This window comes from Mytilus trossulus, chromosome 8 (genome assembly GCF_036588685.1).
Source record: "Mytilus trossulus isolate FHL-02 chromosome 8, PNRI_Mtr1.1.1.hap1, whole genome shotgun sequence".
Classification (NCBI taxonomy): domain Eukaryota; kingdom Metazoa; phylum Mollusca; class Bivalvia; order Mytilida; family Mytilidae; genus Mytilus; species Mytilus trossulus.
This window is the reverse complement of record NC_086380.1, coordinates 9,680,583-9,703,869: the sequence shown is the minus strand read 5'-3', so window position 1 is coordinate 9,703,869 and position 23,287 is coordinate 9,680,583. Positions and strand designations below refer to the sequence as shown.

Sequence of the window (23,287 nt, the reverse complement as noted above, 5' to 3'; positions counted from 1 at the left end):
GTTTCCCCGCAGAAAAACTAAGTCCATTTAAAAGTAAAATACTTATAAAATGGATTTATTTTTTTACAAATAAACTTCTGGATACTATCTTCTGATCATAAACAAGCTTCTTTCCAAGTTTGGTACAAACCCAGGATAGTTTAAGAAAGTTATTAAAATTTCAAAAACTTTAACCACAGGGTGAATATTTGTGGACGCCGCCCACGACGACGGAATGTAGGATCGCTTAGTCTCGCTTTTTTTTACTAAAGTCGAAGGCTCGACAAAAAGAACTCAACGTTCATTGATCTGGTATACCAAATATATAAATATAGTGTACATTGTAAGTTTCTACAAAAGTTTTAAGTTAACAGGTTTATATTCTTTTCAAGCATACTAGATTTAGTAACTCAAAAAGAGTTAGTTCCTGACATTCAAATAATGCTATAATTCATCTAAATCCGAAATGATACTTTGCAACAAAACAAAACTTTTTAAATGACTTTTATTCCCTCATTTCATAATATTTTCACAAACACATTCATCCAACATTTATACATAAAATATATTAGGAAAATTAGATTCACACATAATTCTGTAAAAAATGACAAACATGTGTATTACACACTGACATATACATAAAAGTGTGTTACACAATGAAATGAGAATCACACATACATTCGTGTAGTGGAATGATAGAGAAGTTGGATAATTATTATTTTTAAAAGTAATTTTCAATATATGCATATACAAGGGATGTTGAATTATTATTTTGACGACTGTCCTGGCTCCTTTGTAACTAAAAATATGAATACTGAAAGTTATGGCCAGTTCACAAGTGCAGCAAAATGTAGAATATCAAAGTTCTAGTTAAAATACATAAAAGAATATTTTCACAAAAGACCTTTGGAGTATTTAATTACCAAATTACAAAATTTTTGATCTAAATTATCAAATCTTAGTACTTAATTAACAAAGTAAGATAGTTCAATCATAATCGCAGTCATGTCTTTAAATAAAGCTAGTTAAGTTAACATTACAAAGTTAAAAAAATCTAACATTACATTTCAGTCAATAATATACAACATTCCAAAAAGTTTTGTTAAAGCTAAATCTATGTCTATATTATGCTTAAGATTAAATTAAATTCAAAGATACATAATTCATTTTAGTCTACAGAACTGGCATCATCTGTTAAATTTCTTAATATTGAAGACGACAGCTCAAATTATTGGGCAAAGCTTTCAATAATATTATTCTTTTACATCAAAAAGAATACAAAAATATCTCATCATAAAGGGAAATATGAAAACAATTTGGGATTCTCAGTATTGTGTATATATAACAAAAAACAAAATAGTCAGTCAATCTTATAATTAATATAAAAAAAACTAAAAAAATGATCTATTTTAATGGTTAAGATTGTTGCTTTGGATAGATTATAAGAAGATATGGTGTGAGTGTCAATGAGATAACTCTCTTATCCAAGTCACAATTGTAAAAGTAAAACCATTGGGTTTATATAATGATACTTATTAAAGAACTTCCATCTCTCATACTGACATATATTTGACAATCTCACCATTGTGTATAGATTATATTACAAATTTATGGTGAGATACTAAGCGCCATTGATGCCATATTTATTTTAAATGAAATAACAATGGTTTGCTTTTTAAATTACATTTCCAGACTGTGCTTTTACAAAATATACATCAAAATCGTTCAATCCTTTACATCATATCTTTAACAATTATCAAACTTACAAAACTATAAACATTCACCTCAAATATCTATTTACAACCACACACAATTGGACAACACTCATAATTGGTGATCATAGAATATACCATTCATCACTTCTTTATAAAATGTGATTGCTTTATGATTACTTGTTAATTATAATGCCATGCAAATTTTGAAAAAGGTACCCAAATTAAGGTAAACAAAATGTTTTGTTTTTTTATAATTCACATTGCCTTATAAATTACATGATTAAAAAGTGTAGTGCCCTTTAATTTTCATAATGAGTTTTTTTTCTCTTGCATATTAGTGAATATCTAATCCTTAATTATTTCCAACTATATAAAAATTAGTAGATGTGGCATGATTGCCAATGAGTCAATTATCCAAAGTTAAAAGAAGTTGTTGCATTAATTCGGTTATAATGCATCAATGTACAAATAATCTATTTTTGGGACTCGTAAAAGTATATACCAATAGATAAAATATCATTTTATTCATTGCAAGTTTCATGATCTTTTCTTTTTAAACCTATACACATACATATATTTATACTGAAAGTTAGGTCACACATGCCACATTTATTTACACTGAAAGTGATATCAAACACCCATTAAAAACTCTTCAATGCATTGCACAGTGTTATAAGATAATATGACAGGCTTAAATGTAAAATGGATACTAAGAAATAAACAAACAGGAAATGTGATTTGATTGCCCTTTACAACAATTGGTGCATGCTTGGAAATTTTATTAAATAAAAAACTTGCTTTGGAATTATGAGGATTATTAAAATAATGGATGCAATCAATTTGGTATGACATTTCTGAATAAATAACATGGAAAATATCCCTAGTTGAATTTTTTAAAACGCAATAGATGATTTTCAGTGCTTTTTACAGCTAAGAAAAAAATCACTACAATTTCAATACTGAAACAAATTAAATATCTAATAACAATATAAGTAAATATATGTGTATTTTTTTTATTATTTGTGTGCATATGATGTATACAGATGACAAACTCTTAACAAACAAACACACTACATTAACTTCCAATAACTTCATACACAATAGAATTCATATATACCACTACTTCTGTATCAATGAATAAGTGTATTGTGTAATTATGCTATGAAATTACTTCACTAACACAGTGTAAGGGACAATACTGTTATTACATATAATACAAGTTGTCTACTATACATATACTATGCCAGTCCATTGATGACAACATTACAGAATTCATGTGCACTTCCTACAAACAGTACAAAGAATAGGTTAAATTTTTAACCAATTATTTAATTTGCATATTCATTTTTCAACATTATGTAATATCTATAACATTATATAAGCTTATAAAAGAGAAAACTAAAAGTAAACAAATCTTATTGGAAATACAGATCATGATAGCAACACATATCTAAGAACTGTACATGATTGTACCGCATTATCAATTTTTATGCGATTTACTTTCATACTTTTATTAGATCATGATATATTTTTTTTTATTCAATGAATTATTAATATAAGCAGCTTTTGGTGTGTTTTTAAACACAACTGTGTTTTTTTGTACATTGGTGAAAATTAACAAAATTAAGTTTCAAACATACAGTAACAAATATTAAAACTTTCTTTGTGCCTTTAAAATCTACTTGCAAGTAGCCATTACAGATTTTAAAAACTGTGGGTAATTATTTCAAAAATAACATCCTACCATTGTGATTGGATAACAACATCATAAACAATAGAAATTCAACCAATGATGTTACTTTATTTACATTTTTGGTTTGAAAAATAAAATTACCCATTGTAATTTAGTTTTAAAAAAAAATAATGATATTACATGTTATAATGTTATTGCTATGTATAAAGAAGTTGATGTCGTTATATATTCGATTTGAATGCTAAAAGCATTTAGTGGGGGATTTTGAATTTGGTACATTACTGAATTCAAAATTAACATAATAGACCTCAGGTAAATCAATATGACTAAATAAAACGTAAACAAATAAAATAAAATTGATTGAAAAACAGAATATAAAACATTATTAAATGTTAGATAGGATACTTTGTTTTGGCATTATTTCTTGTACAAGTGGGATTAGATTATACCTGAATTGACAGTTTCAGATTCTAAATGACAGTGAGTAATGTTATTGGTCATACCCCCAAAATAAAAATATTGCCACCTCATTAGATTAGAATGTTTGTAAAAAATCAGAACGCTTTAGGTGTTTGTTCTCTTTTGAATATGTACCCCATAATTCATTGGATTCTGAAACAGCAAATCAGAAAACTTTTTTTTTACATCAAAAACAACAAACTATGACCTTATAAATGATTGTTTTTATCCCATTGTTCGATTCTTGATAGTCTTATATTTATTCTACCAAAGACATTTTTCGTGTCAATGATATACAAATTGTTAGTACTTTTTTCAATATATGAAGTAAATAGAACTTTAGAAAAATCTTATAGTAAATCTAGAATAAATATCAAACTGCACATCATCTACAATTAACAAAACAAAACGAGGATGGTTCCATCAAAACATATAAGGTACCAGGAAAGGCACTTTGAAAATAAGAGCATCTGCTATTCACTTCCATGACATCAAAGCCTAGTTAAGATTTTGAATTGCCTTTTCTTGGTCCCACATAAGTTTATCTAAAACTATTCTTATTAAGATAACTAGACAAAACCATCTTATTACGCTAATAGGTAAACTATGGACAAACTAAAAAAAAAACAACAATAAACATTAACATTGCACAATAAATTGAAGATGCGTCATATCAGAAAATTTCAATCATCAAAACAAGATAAAAAAACACAAATAAAGCAATATTTCTATTTAAAAATTGTATCAATTATTAAAGCAAAAATTTTCAATTTGGTGAATAAATTGAATCATAAGTGTAAAAAAAATGCAGTAGATTTTCCTGACATCCCAATAATTAATCTTGCATGTTTGTCTTTTCTTTTAAAAACAAAGTAATAAATGCATGCAATAATTTCTGATCTTAAAAATTATGCAGAAAAAAAATCCATGGATGCCTTTGGTTTTTTTTAATTAATAACAGAATTTAATAAATTTACTAGAATAAATAACTTAAATGGATTGCAAAAGATAGAAAACAATGATTGAAACAAAATAGATAAAAAACCTAATTTGGAAATCATCACAATTTACATAAACAAAACAATAAAGGAAAGAATGCTCCAACTGCCACAAAAACAGGTAATAAGATACTACTGGTATCATCCGCTGCATAAGGATCTTTAACTTTGGGCCCTGAGGGTTTTCTTTTCTTTGGTTTCTGTTGGTCAACTTCTTCCACTTCTTCTTCTTCATCATCGAAGTCTCTTTGTGTTTCAGTTCCAGGTAAGGGAGGTAACTTTGGAATATCTACAGTAAAAATATCAGAAACTTCATAAAAATGAAACTAAGACATTTTCTGTAATTAAACATCAATATCAACCCTCAAAGTAACTTCTGAAATGATGTGGCCAATTGGCCACCCGACAGGAAAATTAAGTGGCCAACTAAAAATTTCAGTGGCCAGGAAATAATTTCAGGTCGCCTACAATTTTTCTAGCTTAACAATCCATGCTGAATAAGCATATTGTTTTTTGGTTTTGTGTTTTAATATTGTCGAGTTTAGTATAAATCAACTGTAAAATAACCATGATTTTTTGAAGGGGGATCATGGGTCTAAATAAACTTTTTTTTCTAATATAATATTTTGCTATTTTTTTCTATGATTAAACTTTATCTTAAATCTTATATTAAAAGATATTTCAATTAAAACATAAAAAAATGTCATTTTTGCACAAAAGGGAGATAATTGGAGCTTTTTTCAATGATTTAAATATTTTTATAGTAATCTGAGGCCAAACCAAATAGATTTGTTTGGGTAATTTTTGTACCATATATCATAAAGTAATAACTAATAGTGTAATAAACAAAATTTGTGATGAAAAAACAAAAAAGTTTAATTTTTTGCTGATTTTTTATACCCGTGAGCCCCCTTAATTACATAACAATCTGTGACCTTTAGCTATAGTCTGAAGTCCAGTCAAAAAAAATCTCATAGGTCAAGTGAACATCTGCAATCGTTTGATAAGTGTAGCCTGTATTTTTTTGAATCTATGTGGTAGACTATGAGAACAAGTTACAAAATTGTCGCTGACCTTGTTTCATCTGTTTACTGACAAAATTGAGTAAAAATAAATGGATCTGTGCCACTTCAGTCAATGCTTACAAATGACCTACAACTGCTTGATGCAATAAAGCGTTGATAAGATCAAGCTTAAATCAAAACGGCACTTGAAATACAGTACATTTGTGTTACTGTCAACCCCTCAGTCGATTTTTTAAAACCAGACTCTGATCAGGGCAAATTTCCAAAAACTTTCAAGATCTTCAATATAACAATAGCCCAAATGGCGACCAGATATGAATTTTTGGTAGCCAATCAGCTTTTAAAGTTGCACAGACAACCATTTCAGTAGACAGCAGTGAGGGCTGAATATGATTTGAAACTTCTATATTCATAAATTAAGACTTTCACATTAGGAGCAGTCTTTATAATTACTTAGTACACAAATGCCCCACTCACTATTATTTTCTATGTTCAGTTGACCATGAAATTAGAGTCAAATCTCTAATTTCGCATTACAATTAGAAGGATTGTATCAAAGGAAACAATAACATGTGTTGTAAGTTTCACAATTAGAAGGATCGTATCAAAGGGAACATGTGTTCTAATTTTCAAGTTGATAGACTTCAATTTCATCAAAAAATACCTTGACCAGAAATTTTAACCTGAAGCAGGCCACAGACGGACTCTTAAATGCCTTACGACTTGTGAGCAGCAGAAAATACCAATTTTCCATGTTTTTGGTTTGACCAGGCTGAGCATTTCACCCACAACCTCCTTGTTGAGAAGCTACCACACATGCCATAAGACCACACAAGTCCTTTGGTATATGAAGTTATTTTGTAATGTTCATATACTGTAAATTGAGAAATAAATGCCAGGTTTTTATTATTGCGAAAAATGCGATGGAGTTGTAAACGCAATAATTTAAACTCGCATTTTGAAATATTTAACAGGATTTTTCTCAAAATCGCAAAAATTAAAATCGCATTTAAGTCTAAAATGACAAAATTGCAATAATAAATGCATGCAATAATTTCTGAAATTACAGTATTCTACAATATACATGTGCCTTTGTTCTTTAAACAACACAATGTTAATGCCTGCATATATTTGCATACACCTACCATCAATAGTTCCTTTCATTACAAATACTGCATTTACTTTTGGATTGTCAGCATCACCCTAAAATGAGATAGAACAATATGTACAGAAGGTCAATTTATATTTATGGTTTATTGTGGATTAAGGAACAGTTGAATTTTTGTTTTGTTTATGCCAATGCCTGCATACAAGATTACAAGTCTTCACATACTTAAAAAAATTTGTTGTTCACCTTTACCAAAGAAATACAAGAAAATGTGTATCAAAGGACCATTTAACAATCCACAAGTAAGAAGCCATGTTACGAACTGCTTAGGTCATGGAAAATTAATTATAGGTTTCCCCTAAAATGGAAAAAATTTGAAGACCCTGCAGGCTTTCTTTTTTTTGTAACCATGCATTATTTTATATCTATATATGTTATGTTTCTATAGTGGAACTATAATCTTGCATATTTTCAACACTTTAAGTTGTCTCTACAGAAAAATTTAATGACCCGGCAGTTGAAAAATGACCCGGTCGGGTTTGGGGAAACACTCAATTATTTTTCCATGGCCTTAAAAATGTCATAGGGTGAACTTAAGAATTGAAATGGTGTCCCCATAACAGCAGTTATATCCCCGACCCAGTTAAGATTTTTTCCCAAAAAAATTTAAAGTTATACTGTTATTGAGATGTCAAGTGTTTTAAAAATGTACTAGGTAGTTAAAAATGGTTGTTGAGGTAAGGGTATATTTACTCCTTTTTAGGAGCACCACTAGCAAATTGTTTCATGTCAAGAAAGATCACTCAATAAGTTTTAAAACTGATCAAATAAATAAACTAGGTCATGTAGGTGGTGATAAAAAAAAAAAAAAAAAAATTTTTAAACACATACAAATGTTTGGGGCCATATAAAATAAATCAAAATAAAAGTTAAATGTAAAAATAAAAGATTGTTTATACATGTATGACACAAACTTAATTAACTTTATTTAAACTTAGATGATCATGATGATCAGATACATTCACACTTGAATTATTGCTTTCTATACAGCCAGCAGGAAGATCAAATTGAAATATGTCCACTATTCCATTATTCATGCTATTACATATAATTAACATGATTAACTTGGTTATAATTGGTCCAGATTAGATAGGTTAACATACGACAGAGACTTATGTGTTCTGATTAACTGGATTATCATCTGTGTTCACATACATTTAAATAATTCCATAACATTGTTAACCTATATGCTTTTAGAGACTTTAGTTATACATGTTATACATTGATTGTAACATTTGTGTAAATATTTTTAAGATGTGCCCTAAATGTTGATATGTGTAATAGGTCATTGGACATTGATAAAAGTCATTCTACACAGAGGTTTTTTTTACGATCATAAGCATGACAAGATTGCTGATCATTTAAAGTTACAAATTCTTTTTATCATTTGTCACAAATGTTTGTTAAAATACTAAAAATTAAGGCTAAAGATGTTTTGCATAAAACATATTATACAGAAAATGAACATACAATGTATGGCCTCCGAGTGCTAGATTTCTCTCTGCATTGAGAACCCATTGGTGGCCTTCGACTGTTATCTGCTCTTTGGTTGGGTTGATGTCTCTTTGACAGATTCCCTGTTTCTATTCTCAATTTTGCATAAACTGAGAAAGAATACAAGTTCATTGTTTTTCATGTTTGTGTCTGCTCAATAAATAATCACATTTTGAGGTCTATTTCATCCAAGATGCTCCTTAGTAGTAGTACATTGCATAAATACATTTTTGATCATCATACCTTAATAAAGTCTAAGCTTATTTTCTGATCAATGATTGTTGATGTTTCACCGTTAACTTTCAGCTTCCCACTTCTAACTGAAAATGGAATGATTTCATCATGTGCAACCCCTCGTCCAACTTTAGAAAATATGTCCAGCTCATGTACAACTGTGTGTTCACCATTCAATGCTACATCAAAAACCTGAAATAAATGTTCTAAATTAAATATTATTCTCTTAGTTTATCATTATCATGATTATATCAAATGCAATCTTTCCTTTACTTAAATTGTTCTTTAAAAAAAATCTCAACTGAAAGCAAATTTTTAAAAATACATTTCTAAAGATTCTGTTCCTTTACCATGTTTACTCCTGATAAAAAATACTGGGTATTTTAACAAATGTCTTTAAAACTTTAAATTGTCTATGATTAATCTACAGGCAAACATGTAACACTAACATGACTAATGGGTTAGTGGTGTGGATCAGGGCTCCCAAATTTTTTTTGAGCCAGCCGGACATTTTATTTATGATACCGATTTTAATCTCTAAGACTACGTCACAAAAGGCAATTATGGTAATCAGACGGCCATCCCAATGATTGACATTAGATTAAAAAAACATTATTTAACCTTTACTTTGATATGAATTCGATGTTCTGACTTAAACTGTTAAAATTTGTGGTGCATCATTCAAAGTGTGCACATCAGCGTGCTCAAATCAGCTTTAGGCTCTTTATTTGTACAAAATGAAGTTGTCAAAATCTTTATTTTAGTTTTTAAAGTCACATTTTCTCCCAAACTGGATGTTGACTTGACAATGGTAAAACACGGACCATAAACGGATACGTAAAATCCGTGTACGTTACAAAGCATGACTGAGTGAAAAGCTCTTTCCACTTTATTTCTTCAACAAAATACTTGAAATGAACGTTAGATTCAGGTATCAATGATAATTTTAGCATTTTTGAAGAAATGTAGAATGCATAATTAAATTTCCCTAAATTTCCCACCTGTGCACATGCCCGCAAGTGTTCTTGTTCATGCAACGAAGTTCTGACAATTTTTCATTTAAAACCTTTTTAAACAATGTTAAATGATTCATCAAATCATGTTTATAAATGTATATTAAATTCTAATTCAATCTTTTGGACTAAATCAATTAGAATGTTAGATACAAACCACTACGAAAATAAAAGTGAATAGACCAATTAATTTATATGATGTCCGGTACTGAAAATTACAGTTTACCTGTCACCTGAACAGGTAGTTTTCAGCTGTCCAACAACTAATTAAATTAGCCTTGATTAAAATCAGAAAGTATTGAAGTAAAGGTTATTTTGATAGTAATTATAATTAACAATGATTAATCACCAAACATGTCACTTTTATGACCGGAAATATGGGGCTGTTTCAGGCAAAAGTTTGGGTAAAAAAGACTGTGAATTATGTTAAAATGACAGGAAAACTGAAAAGCCTTGAAAAAAAAAAAAGTAGATGACCGTTTAATGCTTTGCCCAGCCGGACTTTTAAGGATGTATTCTTCTGACGTTTTAGTCTCATTCAGTCTCGTTGAAATCTCGTTCTGTTATTTTTTCTAAAACATGGGTCACAAGTGGAAAATAGCAATGAATTTGATAAATAGCATAACTAAAGTTAACTCTGAGAAAAAATTGGGTATTTCCAATGAGTAGTTTTTGAGTAATCAAATTTTTAAATTTTATTAATAATCAAGTTAGTCTTTTTAGCCAAAATTTTGATAAAATGGGTGAGGGATACAAAAAATGATTTTACCAGAAACATGTACATCCCACATCCATTTTTTCTTTTCAAATTTTTTGGATATATTTTTCATTCATTGATAACAAAGAAGTTGAAAAAATATGCAATTTATAATTAAAACTGAGAAAAATCACAAATTTACAAAATAAACAACATGATAAATTTGACACAAAAAACCATCAAAATATGATAAAACTTTCTTATATTAACACTTACCTATAGTTTTTTCAATTCAAATGTATTCAGATTGGTCCCATACATCTTTATTGAAAGTATGACAACAAGTTTAATTGTGGAATTGGGATTTTTTCATGATAATAGCCCAAATATAGGTTAAAATTGATGCAAAATGGGAAAATGATCAAAATTGGGTACTTTCAAAGGACCGTAGCAAAAAAAGAAGTGCACCACCATATGATTTTTTCTTCACCAATTAGTTTTTTACAGTCATATAAACCCAAAAATCAGGTTAAGAAAAAAAGTTTAATTCTAGAAATTTTTGGCTCCTCAGAGGTGTACATCCTTAATGGACATTATACAAATGACTGGAATATATGACCGTTTTGGAAGCCTTGGTGTGGATGGCAGTTGAATATTAACAACATAAGCAAAGAAATGTTTCTTTTTGACAATGCCAATTTTTAAATATGCCAGGAATATGGCAGTTGTTTTCACTTGTCCTGTTGATTTATTGCATTTTATTTTTGTCGCATTTCTAATAATGAACTTTCCCTTATTCAAATTGCCTTTGACTCTGTACTTTGGGAGTTCTGTATTTTAGTTGAGACTTTTTAATATAGCAATGACCAATGATGACAGGGAATTTACTTTGAAGTTTAGTCATCAATATTGTCACCTGCTGTCAGTTTGTATTCTGTTTCTTTTTGGTGTCAAGAGGCATGCTGTGATTATGCTGAAGATGGCGTGATATACATCAGTGCCAATAAATAAACTATAAATCAGATAATAATACACAATAAATCAAATCTTAACATACTTAAGATACAAAGCAATAGTTCATGAGTTCCAAAAAAATATTGTCTCTCAATGCAATTTTATGGTTGTACTTGACCATATGACCATATTGACTGAACTTGCTTTTGAGCTCTGACCCTACAATGTAAATCGTTATTTTTGCAGTCATAAAGTGAAAAATTTATTTCAACTTTTGTCAAAATTGAAGTACAATTGTAAATGTAAGACAAATGAGCTGCCTATAAAATAAGTCAAATGCCTGATACATTCTTACATGTATATGGCAGATTTTACAGTATTGTGTTCTGTCTCCTACTTTCATGTTGCTAACGTGACGGAGACAAAAATAAGTAACGTTAGCGACATTTGGACATGTAACATGAGCAACAACATCTTTAAAAGTTCAAATGTATGCACACAGTGATGTTTAATATATGCCTGAAGTAATAAAATTGTACAGTCTGGTTTAGAATTTCTAAATATACAGAATGTCATTTGCAGGTGTACTTTATATCAAATGAATACACATGAAACCAATTCGTAATAGTAACATTAGCAACATCTACTATCATGACATTACGTTTTGTTGCGAACGTCTTTTTGATGGACGGAATACATTTAAGGTCCTCTTGTAACGATATTACATACAACTAACCTTCTTTGCTACCCCATCATGTGAAGGAACTGACTCCGAATCTAATTCTGCAAAGGGCGATATCGTAACTCCTATACAGGAGAGTTACAGATCTAAATATATGTTGCTCACGTGACACTGATTTGGACGGAAACCTCAAGTAGTAACGTTCGCAAAAAATAAAACAGCCAATGATATTGATTCCTCAAGTCCTTTGACCCCCTTACGTCATCCAAATTTAATATGATTGCTATTTTCAATTATTTATAAAACCCGGGATAAAAATAACTACAATTGCCTGTCTGAGAACCAACAAGAAAATTGCGATCGTGACATACCACAATGGACAGATGGACGGAAAAGACGTGACGTTAGCAACAATATTATTAAATTATTAAAATAAAATGATGGATACAAAAAAACAATAATTCCTTCTTATTGTAAAATCTGCCATATATTCCCAATCAGAATATAAAAGCATTTTAAATAAATTGGTGACTCCTGTGATGAAATAAGCACACTTTCCCTCCATATATCCCCAAAAATAATAAAGGGAATTACTTCAACCATTCAATCAATTAAAATATACCAGGTAGGCAAACATGCCCGATGGACAACTCTGACCATGGCAAATGAAAGTGAGGCAGGGACAACTAAAACATTTGGACAGTATCAGGTCCGTTCAAACCCAATTATAAATCAAGTTCCAGTTGAATAATAAGAAAAATTAAAGCAATACACTAACCAAAAAATTATTTAAATGTATTCAACACAAAAATAAAACGTCAGAATCTCACTTTATTTGAAACAATGAAATAAATTTATAGTATTAGTAACCATAAAATGATAAAGATTTATTCAACACAAAAAAAAAGTTGACAGAATCTCACTTTATTTAGAAACAATGATTTTTTTTTGTCAATACACATACACTATCCAAAACATGATTAAGATTTATTCACTACAAAAATAAATGTAGTCTCATTTCATTTTGAGACAATGAAAACAAATATACATGTACATGTACTTATATAAATACACTTGCAAAAAACTTGATTTCAAAGTTATTTACTACCACTGGGTCTATGCCACTGCTGGTGGAGATATATTTCCCGAGGGTATCTCCAGCCCAGTAGTCAACACTTTTGTGTCCTGGTGTGGAAGCAGGACAAGTCGTCCCACTGGCAAGTCGCCCCACACCTAATCGCCCCACTTTTTCACCAACTCGCCCCACTTTAAAAAAAAAACACCGAATCATAATGCAATATATCATAATAATTAACGGATTTCAATTAACAGCAATAACATCTTTTTCCATAAGTGGGGCGAGTTGGCATTACTACATTCATCCTGGTTAATAATATATTAATCTAGATATTATCGTTTTCCATAAGTGGGGCGAGTTGGCAGGAGTAATATTCACGGAATTTTAGTTATATACAACGGGATAACATCTTTTTCCATGAGTGGGGCGAGTTAGCTTTACTAAATTCATCCTGATTAATAATATGTTAATTTAGATTTTAACGTTTTCCATTCAGTGGGGCGAGTTTTCAGGAGTAATATTAACGGAATTTAACACATTTCACAAGTGGGGGAGTTGGTTATCAAGGGGCGTCTTTTTAAGTGGGGCGATTAGGTGTGGGGCGACTTGCCAGTGGGGCGACTTGTCATGGATTCGTCTGGGGCCAAAATAAAAAATAGGTTTGTTTGCCCAAACGCTACCTACCCAGAAAAAAGCTGCCTACTCAAATTCTTTTATTGTCCTGATTTGAAGAAGTTTTTTTTTAATCAAAAAGGCATGAAGACTTACTAACATCTGATACTTCAATTTCTTTTTTTGAAAAAAAAAAAAGAAAATGCCTACCTACCTACCCACTGTCTCAACCTTTGGGTAGGGTTTGGGCAAACCAAAATATTTTTAAGTGTGGCCTGGCGTACATGTATATACAAAATTGAGTACTGGTATCTATGATGAGTTTATATACACAAAACTAATAAAATATATGCAAACATGTAGTTTGAGAAAGTGAAAAGGGGCGAACGTGATTGGTCGTGAACTAACCCGATCACTATATCAGGAAAATTAACTGGGATTTTACAATGAGGTATAGAATGCAAGGTTTTTAAAACGGAACATTTGGTAATGTCTAGGTAAATTTTGTCATTGCTTAAATTTGTAATCATGGGGATACCTGAAGGGTGCGCTTCTAAAAGCAACTACAAACCATGGCTATTATATACAACGGAAGTAAGTTAACTTGTACCAAAAAAGTTAACTCGTACCACTGGGAAGTCGTACCACTTCAAACTCGTACCATCAAAAATATATTAAAAATTACGAATATTTTATGGTATTTTTTTGTAAACTTAATAAAACTAATGTTGAATTACTTGAATTTTATACTGGAATTTAATCATGTTAATAGACAAAATACGAATGTTTTTCTAAAAGGTTTATTTTTTGAAGCTGATCTTTCAAACTCAAAGAAATTATAATCCAGAAGAAAGTAAAAACATTGCTTTAACTGTACCTTAAGTTGAATATCTATATCCAAATTAAACTAATTAATGCTGTAATCCACGATCACAAATCGAATACTATGTTTACAATTGTTGAAAGCCTGGCGGGAAAATTCGGAAACAGGAAACAGTAACATTTCATTGTAACTTATTATTTATAAAAAGTAAGAATTTTATTTTTGGAAACCATTTTGATTAACTGCTAGGATTTTTTCATGAAAAATTAATTTGGAATGATTTAAATTTAAATTCAATAATAATAAGTAAAAGTTTAAAAAAAAGTCTATTCAAAGGAGACATCAAAGCAAATCTGCCACGGTATTTTTTATCCAATAGACAGGGAACATTAGCTACAAATTGGTCATTGTACTATAAGTTATATATATTTTACCGGCTTGAGATGTATTGAGGGAAAGTAAATTATATACATCATTAAACACCTTTTAAATGCATTTAAAAAAGTTGGTACGAGTTAGCAGTGGTACAAGTTTGCATTGGTACGAGTTTTTGTAAAGTGGTACGAGTTGACGTTGGTATGAGTTTACAATGGTACGGGATAACTGTAATTCATATACAACAACTGCCTCAAAATCAGACTATAGATGTTAATGATGTCCATGTATTTACATTTGTAAGTCAAGTACATGTATCAGTAATTTTACATTTACACACAATTTGACTGTCACAATATGTGAAGTATTTTATTTATTATGAAATACCTTTTTATTGGGTGATGTGAACCAGACTTCACAAAATTTCAAAACCAAGGTAAAATCACCACTTCCTTTTATTGGAATTTCATATCCAAAATTTGACATGTGATATCGCTCTGTTTGATATAAAATTTGATCTTGAGGGTTTACACGGCCTATCATCAATGTTTTGCCATAGTCTGAGGATATGCCAACTTTGTCTTGCTCCAGTGGATCAGCTTCATAAACAATACCGTGAACATCGGTGTGGGCTTCACCTCCTGCATTCACAGCCCATATGACCTCACCAATCCCAATAGATTGTGAAATTAATGCAAACAGTGTAAGAATTATTGTCAAGGACTTAGAATTGTGGCCTAGTGATCTTTTAAAGGATGCCATTCCATGCAAAAGAAGTGAAAACATCTTTTGACTGTGGCAAACGTGTGGTTTCCAAATCCCGGTGCTTTCAGGAAGTTGATAACGGTGATGCCCTCTGTCGTCAAGAAAGAGCTTCCGGTGCCAGCTGGATTTACATGATTGGATCGCTACATATTTAAACGCGGGAAATTTAAATATAGTTATTGTACCGAGTTGGTTCACTTGAATCGTTAAAAAAACCAGGAAAAATGTAAAATTACCCATGTAAAAATAAAAATACTTGAAAATGGACAAGCTTGTTATTCGGTGTGAGCCAAGGCTCCGTGTTGAAGGCCGTACTTTAACCTATAATGGTTTAATTTTTAAATTGTTATTTGGATGGAGAGTTGTCTCATTGGCACTCACACCACATCTTCCTATATCTAAGCACAGGTAAACTCTGACCTGGTAAAGTTCTTGTCATAGTTTTTTTTATTTATTTTTAAAAGCACATACAGGACACACGTACTCAGCGGCATGGTCAGTTCCGTCACGTAGTACTGTATAGCATCAATGAATTTGAGGAGGATTTTTTTTTGGTCGGTTATCTATTTTTGTAAACTAAGAGGACAGATTATTCATTTTCTTTAATAATGAAGCTAGATTTTTCATTTTCAACATATGATTTTTAAATCACTTGTATATAGTCAAGTCATTATGCACCATTTAATCAGAACAAATCATCATCCGCGGCAGAAATGAATCTTGTATATTCCCAACTGCATATACTTCTATTGCATACATACATACTTTTTATTTGTATAAAAGTTTGGTTGTAACTAGCCCCTTTTAAAAGTATTGGCAAAATAATTCGGCGAGCGGAGCGAGGCCAAAAACAAAATTGAAGGGTTTTGGAGCCACTGATCCGAGGCCCCAGTAGCTTTGGAACAAATGATGCAAAATCATGCTTTTTGGGTGTTCCAAAGACCCTTTCTTAATCTGAAATTGCAATACACGAACTACAGTTGCTAAATTTTAAGATGATTTTATCACTTGACTGCATGATTGGATTACAATAAATCATGAGTAATAAACAAAGATGTTTGACCATACACACAAGCTTAAGCCCACGACAGGAGACTGTTTTGACAATAGACTCGTGTCTAAACTAGAAACTTAAATTAATTACTCTATGATGTCATCACCCTGACGTTTCTCAATTTCAGGTGTCAGTAGAAGAGCTATATAACCAATCCTTTTTCAAAGAATCATCGGAATTTGTTTCAACTCTTATAGTGCTAACAACTACTACATATTCTTTATTAATCATGGAAGCTATAGTCAATACAAATGAGAAACCTCAACATGAGGGCCAAATTGGTTGAGAGTGAACATCGATTCAAGAAAGCCTGTGAACAGATTGTCCAATTGAACTACTCTTTAAAAGAGACACAACAGAGCCAAGACTGACAACAGCAAGTCTTTCAGATACTCGCTACGTCTACGCATAGCAGTTGTTGATGGAATGCGCAACATGTACTACGACTACGCTCACCAGAACCCGTATAGCCGAACTGAGACAAGAACTGTTCTTACTGAATTATACAAATCAATTAAAATCAAAACATCTTTTTCGCCTAATGCATAGAACATTATGTGTTATATTTGAATAAAACAAAAACATGCCAAGAAATCCTAACTAAAAATTCCGGTCGACCTCCTACGGCACCCATTTGGGGACGACCAATTGATATTCTGGGGTATACCCAACAATTTTACACAAACTTACATGTAGGCACCTTCTTACATTTAAAGACTGTTACAAATATTAATTTTTCGTATACTATTTCACAATGGAATGTACTACATTCGAAGGTTCTCTACAATAAACCAAGTATAGTTATTTAATCACATGTCATGTTGGTTTGTTTGTTTATTTTTGGCACTATAAGTTATCGGTTCCACGATTTCCCGAGACTTTATAATACTGATATACCTCTATAACAAGAATTTTATTTTATAGAGTTATGCTACTAATGCAGAACACACCAGCGAAATCGTGGGCATTTTTAACGCTTGATTGAAAGTTTGTAAACTGTTGTAGGGAGAATTTTTGTAAAATATTGTGTGTCTGGAGAATTTCAGAAGATTTTTGTAAATTAAAGATTACTTAGATTTACGAAAAATTGTTAAAATTGACTATAAAGGACAATAACTCCTAAAGGGGTCAACTGACCATTTTGTTCATGATGACTTATTTGTTAATCTTACTTTGCTGAACATTATTGCTTTTTACAGTTTACATCTATCTAGATAATAATATTCAAGATAATAACCAAGAACAGCAAAATTTCCCTAAAATACCAATTCAGGGGCAGCAACTCAACAACAGGTTGTCGGATTCATCTGAAAATTTCAGGGCAGATAAATCTTGACCTGATAAACAATTTTACACACTTGTCTGATTTGCTCTAAATGCTTTGTTTTGCCGACGTAGTCGGTATAGTTTCGGTTTGTGCCCTTTGAACTTAAAGACGCTCCGCTATGGCAACAGAATACGCATGCTCGAAAATCCTTTCTGTGATTGGACAAAAAGCTGCCACGGTGGGTGAAAAATAATCAAAGAAACACAACAACATGAATATATGACGTCACCATTACCGCGTCACGAACCCCCTATGAAACTTTCTAACCCCCTACGGTCTCATAGGGGGTCACTACGTGACGGCGTTAAACCAATCACAACGACGCAACGTTAGATATTGCTACCACTGCGAAAAATAGCGTAAAGTAAATATTTGACGGGATATTTTTAATAGAAATGCTGAAATAAATATTTCAAATTATACATGAAAATAAAGATTGATTCTAAAATTTTCACATTGTGATAGAAAAAGAATAAAAATTTAATATCCCTAGGCTTAGGAAGACACAGATTATCCGAAAAAACGTTAACTTAGCGTTGTCCCATGTAACAAACTCGAAACATAAAACTCGAACAATTCGCGAAAAGTACACGCAACTCTTCGAAATTTTGCATGAACATTCTATGACGTGATATATTTCAGTATTTGTTAACATGGCTGTCTCCATTTAAAATTTGCATACATATTTTCAAAAGAATATAATGTACGGAAATGTCCCATCGGAAATTAAATTCGGAAACTGAAAACATTTCAGTTCAAAAATAAAATTTTAACAAGATAATTCATTGAATTGTATGCACGATCGTTTTGTACTAAGTGTTTGCTCCCGAAATTTGAATTGAAAAATAAATGGAGCTACATCATAAATTCAAAACAATAGATTTGCAATGTCTTGCGGAAATGTCTGAGTTCAACTTTCATGCCTTCACAAAACTTTTACGGAAAAAAAACGAAGATTTGATTTCGTGAAGATTATTTTTCGGCCTTGATAACTATACCAATAAAAAGTACTTTTAAAGTTGAAGTTGGTACACCAAATAACATTAATATTACAGGGTTATCTATAAAAAATACGGATTAATGAAACTGTCTTGCAAGTTTGTCCATTATCATAATTTGACGTCGCTACAAGCGTAATATGCTAGGAACGGCATGCCGACTGCGTGTTCCTTCCTCCACTAGATATAAATGTCTTGCTTTCAACAAAACGAAATGATACACACATTACAAAAATACATATCTATAAGACTGTCAAAAAGTAAGAAAACTTCAGTATCATTAGTATAAGCTATTGTAAGTCACTGCTTGTATAAAATCATACTCGGGTTGAATATTATGCAGCAATATTCCTCCAAAAACACATAATTACTAACAGTAAAATTGAATATCCTATGTTAATTATAAAATCATATTGGATTTGATTCTCACGGCATTTATACCTGTGTTTTATAATTTGCATTTACCCAAAAAGGAAAGCAGGAAGAATTAGATAAAGCGCGTTTCCAATTTAACGTCATTTTTATGTTACACTAAATGGTAGCAGTATCTGACGTTGCGTCAACGTGATAACTTACCCGCGGTACGATAATATAAGTTATATGGTTCGCTACTGACCCCATACGGATCCATAGAGGGTAAGTAAAATCCATAGAGGGTGAGGCCGGAGGCCGAGTCCCCTATGAATTATATTCACCCTCTATGGATCCGTAGGGGGTCAGTAGTTAACCGTATAACGAATTTATCGGACGCTGGACTTTTTCTGCGTCGTTTTGTTGAAAAATAGACAACGAAACGCAACAACATTAATAGATGACGTCGCCATTAACGCGTCATGAACCCCCTATGAAACCTACTAACCCCCTACGGTCTCATAGGGGGTCACCACGTGACGGCGTTTAACCAATCACAACGTGATATTTTATCAATGGTCCGATAAGTGCATATGTTACATAATTATGTAGATAAGAATCTCTTTCTTCTCTTTAAATAGGCTCTTAATAGCTTCCCATGCATCTTTTTGACAATAATTTTTAATTAAATCAATGTTTACAATTGAGTCCAAACAAGAAGAAGTTAAATGTTCAGGTCTTCAAGTTGTTTCAACTCAGTGTTCCTTGGTTATCAAAATGTTGTTATTTACAGCATTTTTTGCTAAATCGCTTTCAACAAACCATTCTTATTTAAGGAATCCAATTTCTCTATAGAAATTTTCTTATGAAATTGTTAACAATTGCTTTTTCGGGTACGCTTTTTGGGAAGACCAATGACTGTTTGGGTCAAACCTTTTGACCTTCCACGATTCTTGATATTTAAAGGCAGTAATATCAGTGTATGTAAAGTGCGGATCCTAAAATATCATTTTTACTGTATATGCCATAAATGTCTAATGTAGAATGATAAATAAACAGACGAACTTTTTTTAATTTTTGAAGAAAATGAAGAAAATGAGTTAAAATGTATATGTTCAGAAATACATAATACTAATAAAACAAAGTAAGAGATGCGAGCGGGGTTTTATCGCGCCTAAAGCCATCTAGCTGTGAAATATATACCAAAATAGGTGAATATTTAGGACATTTCACGAACAGATCGTGCAGGTGCTTTATAACTAACAGGTGATATGTTGTTGCAGTAAAAAAAAATCATTTTAATACAATTATTAAAGTTGTATAACGTAGAATATGTTTTGTCATTCAGTTTCTTCATATTTAACTTAATTCAACTATGATGATTTCGTAATGCTAGTCATGTTTACTGTCGAATAATGATACTATTCTTTCATTTTCACTGTGGAGCGAATCATTAGTATTGTATATGCGGTACATTTTCACTGTATAATATTTTTTTTTTATCTATTTCAGCTCATTTCTTTAAGCATGTAGAGCAAGACTTTAGTTGATTTGCTTGCTTTTTTTATTGGATAATCATTATGATAACACCGAATTTAATTCAAATATTAAAAATACAGGTTAAACTATGCCTATTCATATTGTTTTAAAATGTCAATCTTATTTACAAAGTTTGTATAAACAATTATACAAACAAAGCAAGCAAGCCAACCAAAGTTTTGCTTTACATGCATTAGGAAATTAGCTGTAAAGCCTTAATTTAGCCTACTTGCTCAAACAATAGATAAAGTAAGAGAAAGATTTGATAAAATTTAACTTACGGAGGAAAGTTTGGTTTTAAAACACACTAATAAATTCAATAGAAATAACATTTATTTCAAATGTATTCCATTTAATTTCTTATAAAGCGTCTAGGGATCTTTATCCTTATTTTTTTTATCCATTTCCATGACACTTCACCACTAATTACGTATATCTTGATATAGATTGCACATTTGTTTTCCCGTTTAAAAGGTTTTACACTGGAGCCCTTTATAACTTGCTGTTCGGTGTGAGCCAAGACTACTTTTATAAATTGTGACTCGGATGGAGAGTTGTCTCATTGTCACATACGACATCTATATATGGCTCAAAAACGAAACGCGACGGGATAAAAAGGGAGAAAAAAATCTACGCTACTTTTTTAATATATTTATAATGGGCTTAATATGAGTCAAAATAGAGTAAAATAGTGGGTCGCATTTGGGTATAAGCGTCACGCCGGATTGCCGATTTTTTGCAAGCGTGACAGGTGAAAGTCAAATAATTGTGTAGTGAAAAACGGGGAATGAAGTCTAGCGGGACACGGATAATTACAACAAATTAGAATTGCATAGTATAAGCGGGATACGAGAATCTGACAAAACAATAAGCTGAATACGGGAATCTGCCAAAACAGTAAGCGGGATCCGGGATCAGAACCCCCCAATGAGACCCAAGAATAAGATATTTTTGTATATTCATCCTATTGTTGCAGTCATGCCTTCAATAACAAATGTATCCGATGCATGCATTTTTTTTTATATTTTTGGTCCCTTTTTCAATTTTGTGGGGTCCAAATTTATAGACAAAAGTCCTTTAATATAGATATTTGGAATTCGTTGACATGCTGAATCTAACCGTGTATCTAGTTTGGGGATTTTTTGCCTAGTTGCTGAAATAGCCCACATAAAGTTCCAAAGGGTCTAAAATCAACAAAACTGAATTGTAGCATGCATTTCGTGTACAATAACCCAACTGTGCATGTTTTTACCTCTGCGGTAGTATCCATTCGCGGATCTAGAATTTTTCATAAGTAGGGGCCCACTGACTGCCTAAGAGGGCCCGCTGCTGTCATGCTCCAGTGATTCCCTATATAAGTTTAAATCTAGGAGAAACGTAATCTGAAGAATACAATATGACATTTTGAGAAGCGCTTTTGTTACAAGTTTGAAAAGCTATATTTTTTATGAAGAATGAATGAGGAGTTTGTATTTCAATTTGAAAATACATGTATCATAAATCCTAAAGTCATCAACTAAGTTTTTTTTCATTTTTTGCAAGTGCATTTATCACATAATTCTACAATAAAAATTCCTCGCATCTTTGAAAATTCTACATTAATAATGACTGCACTAACAGTGATAATTCATCGCATCTATAGTTAAAATGGATCGCTTTCAATAATCGATATGCTATATTATGATGCTTTTATAACACTTATTTGAACTTTAATGCTGTTTGTATATTATAAAGACATATCACAATGAAAATATGTTAAAACTTAACTTAAAATCCTTTAACTTGATATTTTCAAAACGTAAACAAATACAGTTTTCCCATGATCCTTTATTTTACAATAGACATACCCGCATATAACAGTAAAAATGAACTAGCTGGATTCGCACTTTATATACACTGAATATATGATTGTGCGAAACACGCGATCCACACAATTTGGAATCCAGTAGATGTTCATCTTGTTGAGCTGTATCTCATTCTTCTTCTTGCGAAACAAGTTCCCAGGAATCTTTGAATATTTGGACATTATCACCGTATCATTTTCCTTACTATCTGTTTCATTTAAATAATCATTTACGTCTTCAATATCCTCAATTATCATTAAACATGCACGTCTGGTTTTTTTTCGAATATATTCAATTTGATAGTTAAAAGTTTAAGTGTTTATATGATTAACAGTTAACACAAGTGTTTAAACATAAAATTGAATTTTTCGGAAATTTTTTAAATAATATTCTGTGACATTTTAATTCCA

The 23,287-nt window shown here is 31.2% G+C and overlaps 1 protein-coding gene across 1 annotated transcript; it reads right to left on the bottom strand.

The window, feature by feature from the left end:
* Nucleotides 1-466: 466 nt before the first annotated feature.
* Nucleotides 467-15,860, bottom strand: LOC134728257 (malectin-A-like). Its single transcript, XM_063592801.1, has 4 exons — nt 15,387-15,860; nt 8,775-8,957; nt 7,015-7,072; nt 467-5,133 (listed from the first exon to the last, which is right to left on the bottom strand). The coding sequence occupies exons 1-4, from the start codon at nt 15,783-15,785 to the stop codon at nt 4,907-4,909; spliced, it is 867 nt and encodes a 288-aa protein (XP_063448871.1). The 5' UTR covers nt 15,786-15,860; the 3' UTR covers nt 467-4,906.
* Nucleotides 15,861-23,287: the final 7,427 nt, after the last annotated feature.

What these genes read in the sequence shown, in the direction of transcription:
- LOC134728257 (XM_063592801.1), bottom strand. Translation starts at nt 15,785, where the DNA reads ATGTTTTCACTTCTTTTGCATGGAATGGCATCCTTTAAAAGATCACTA. An exon ending in TCACATCACCCAATAAAAAG is followed by an intron (nt 8,958 to 15,386) that starts GTATTTCATAAT and finishes CATTTATTTCAG; the next exon opens with GTTTTTGATGTAGCATTGAA. An exon ending in TAAGCTTAGACTTTATTAAG is followed by an intron (nt 7,073 to 8,774) that starts GTATGATGATCA and finishes ATCTCATTTTAG; the next exon opens with GGTGATGCTGACAATCCAAA.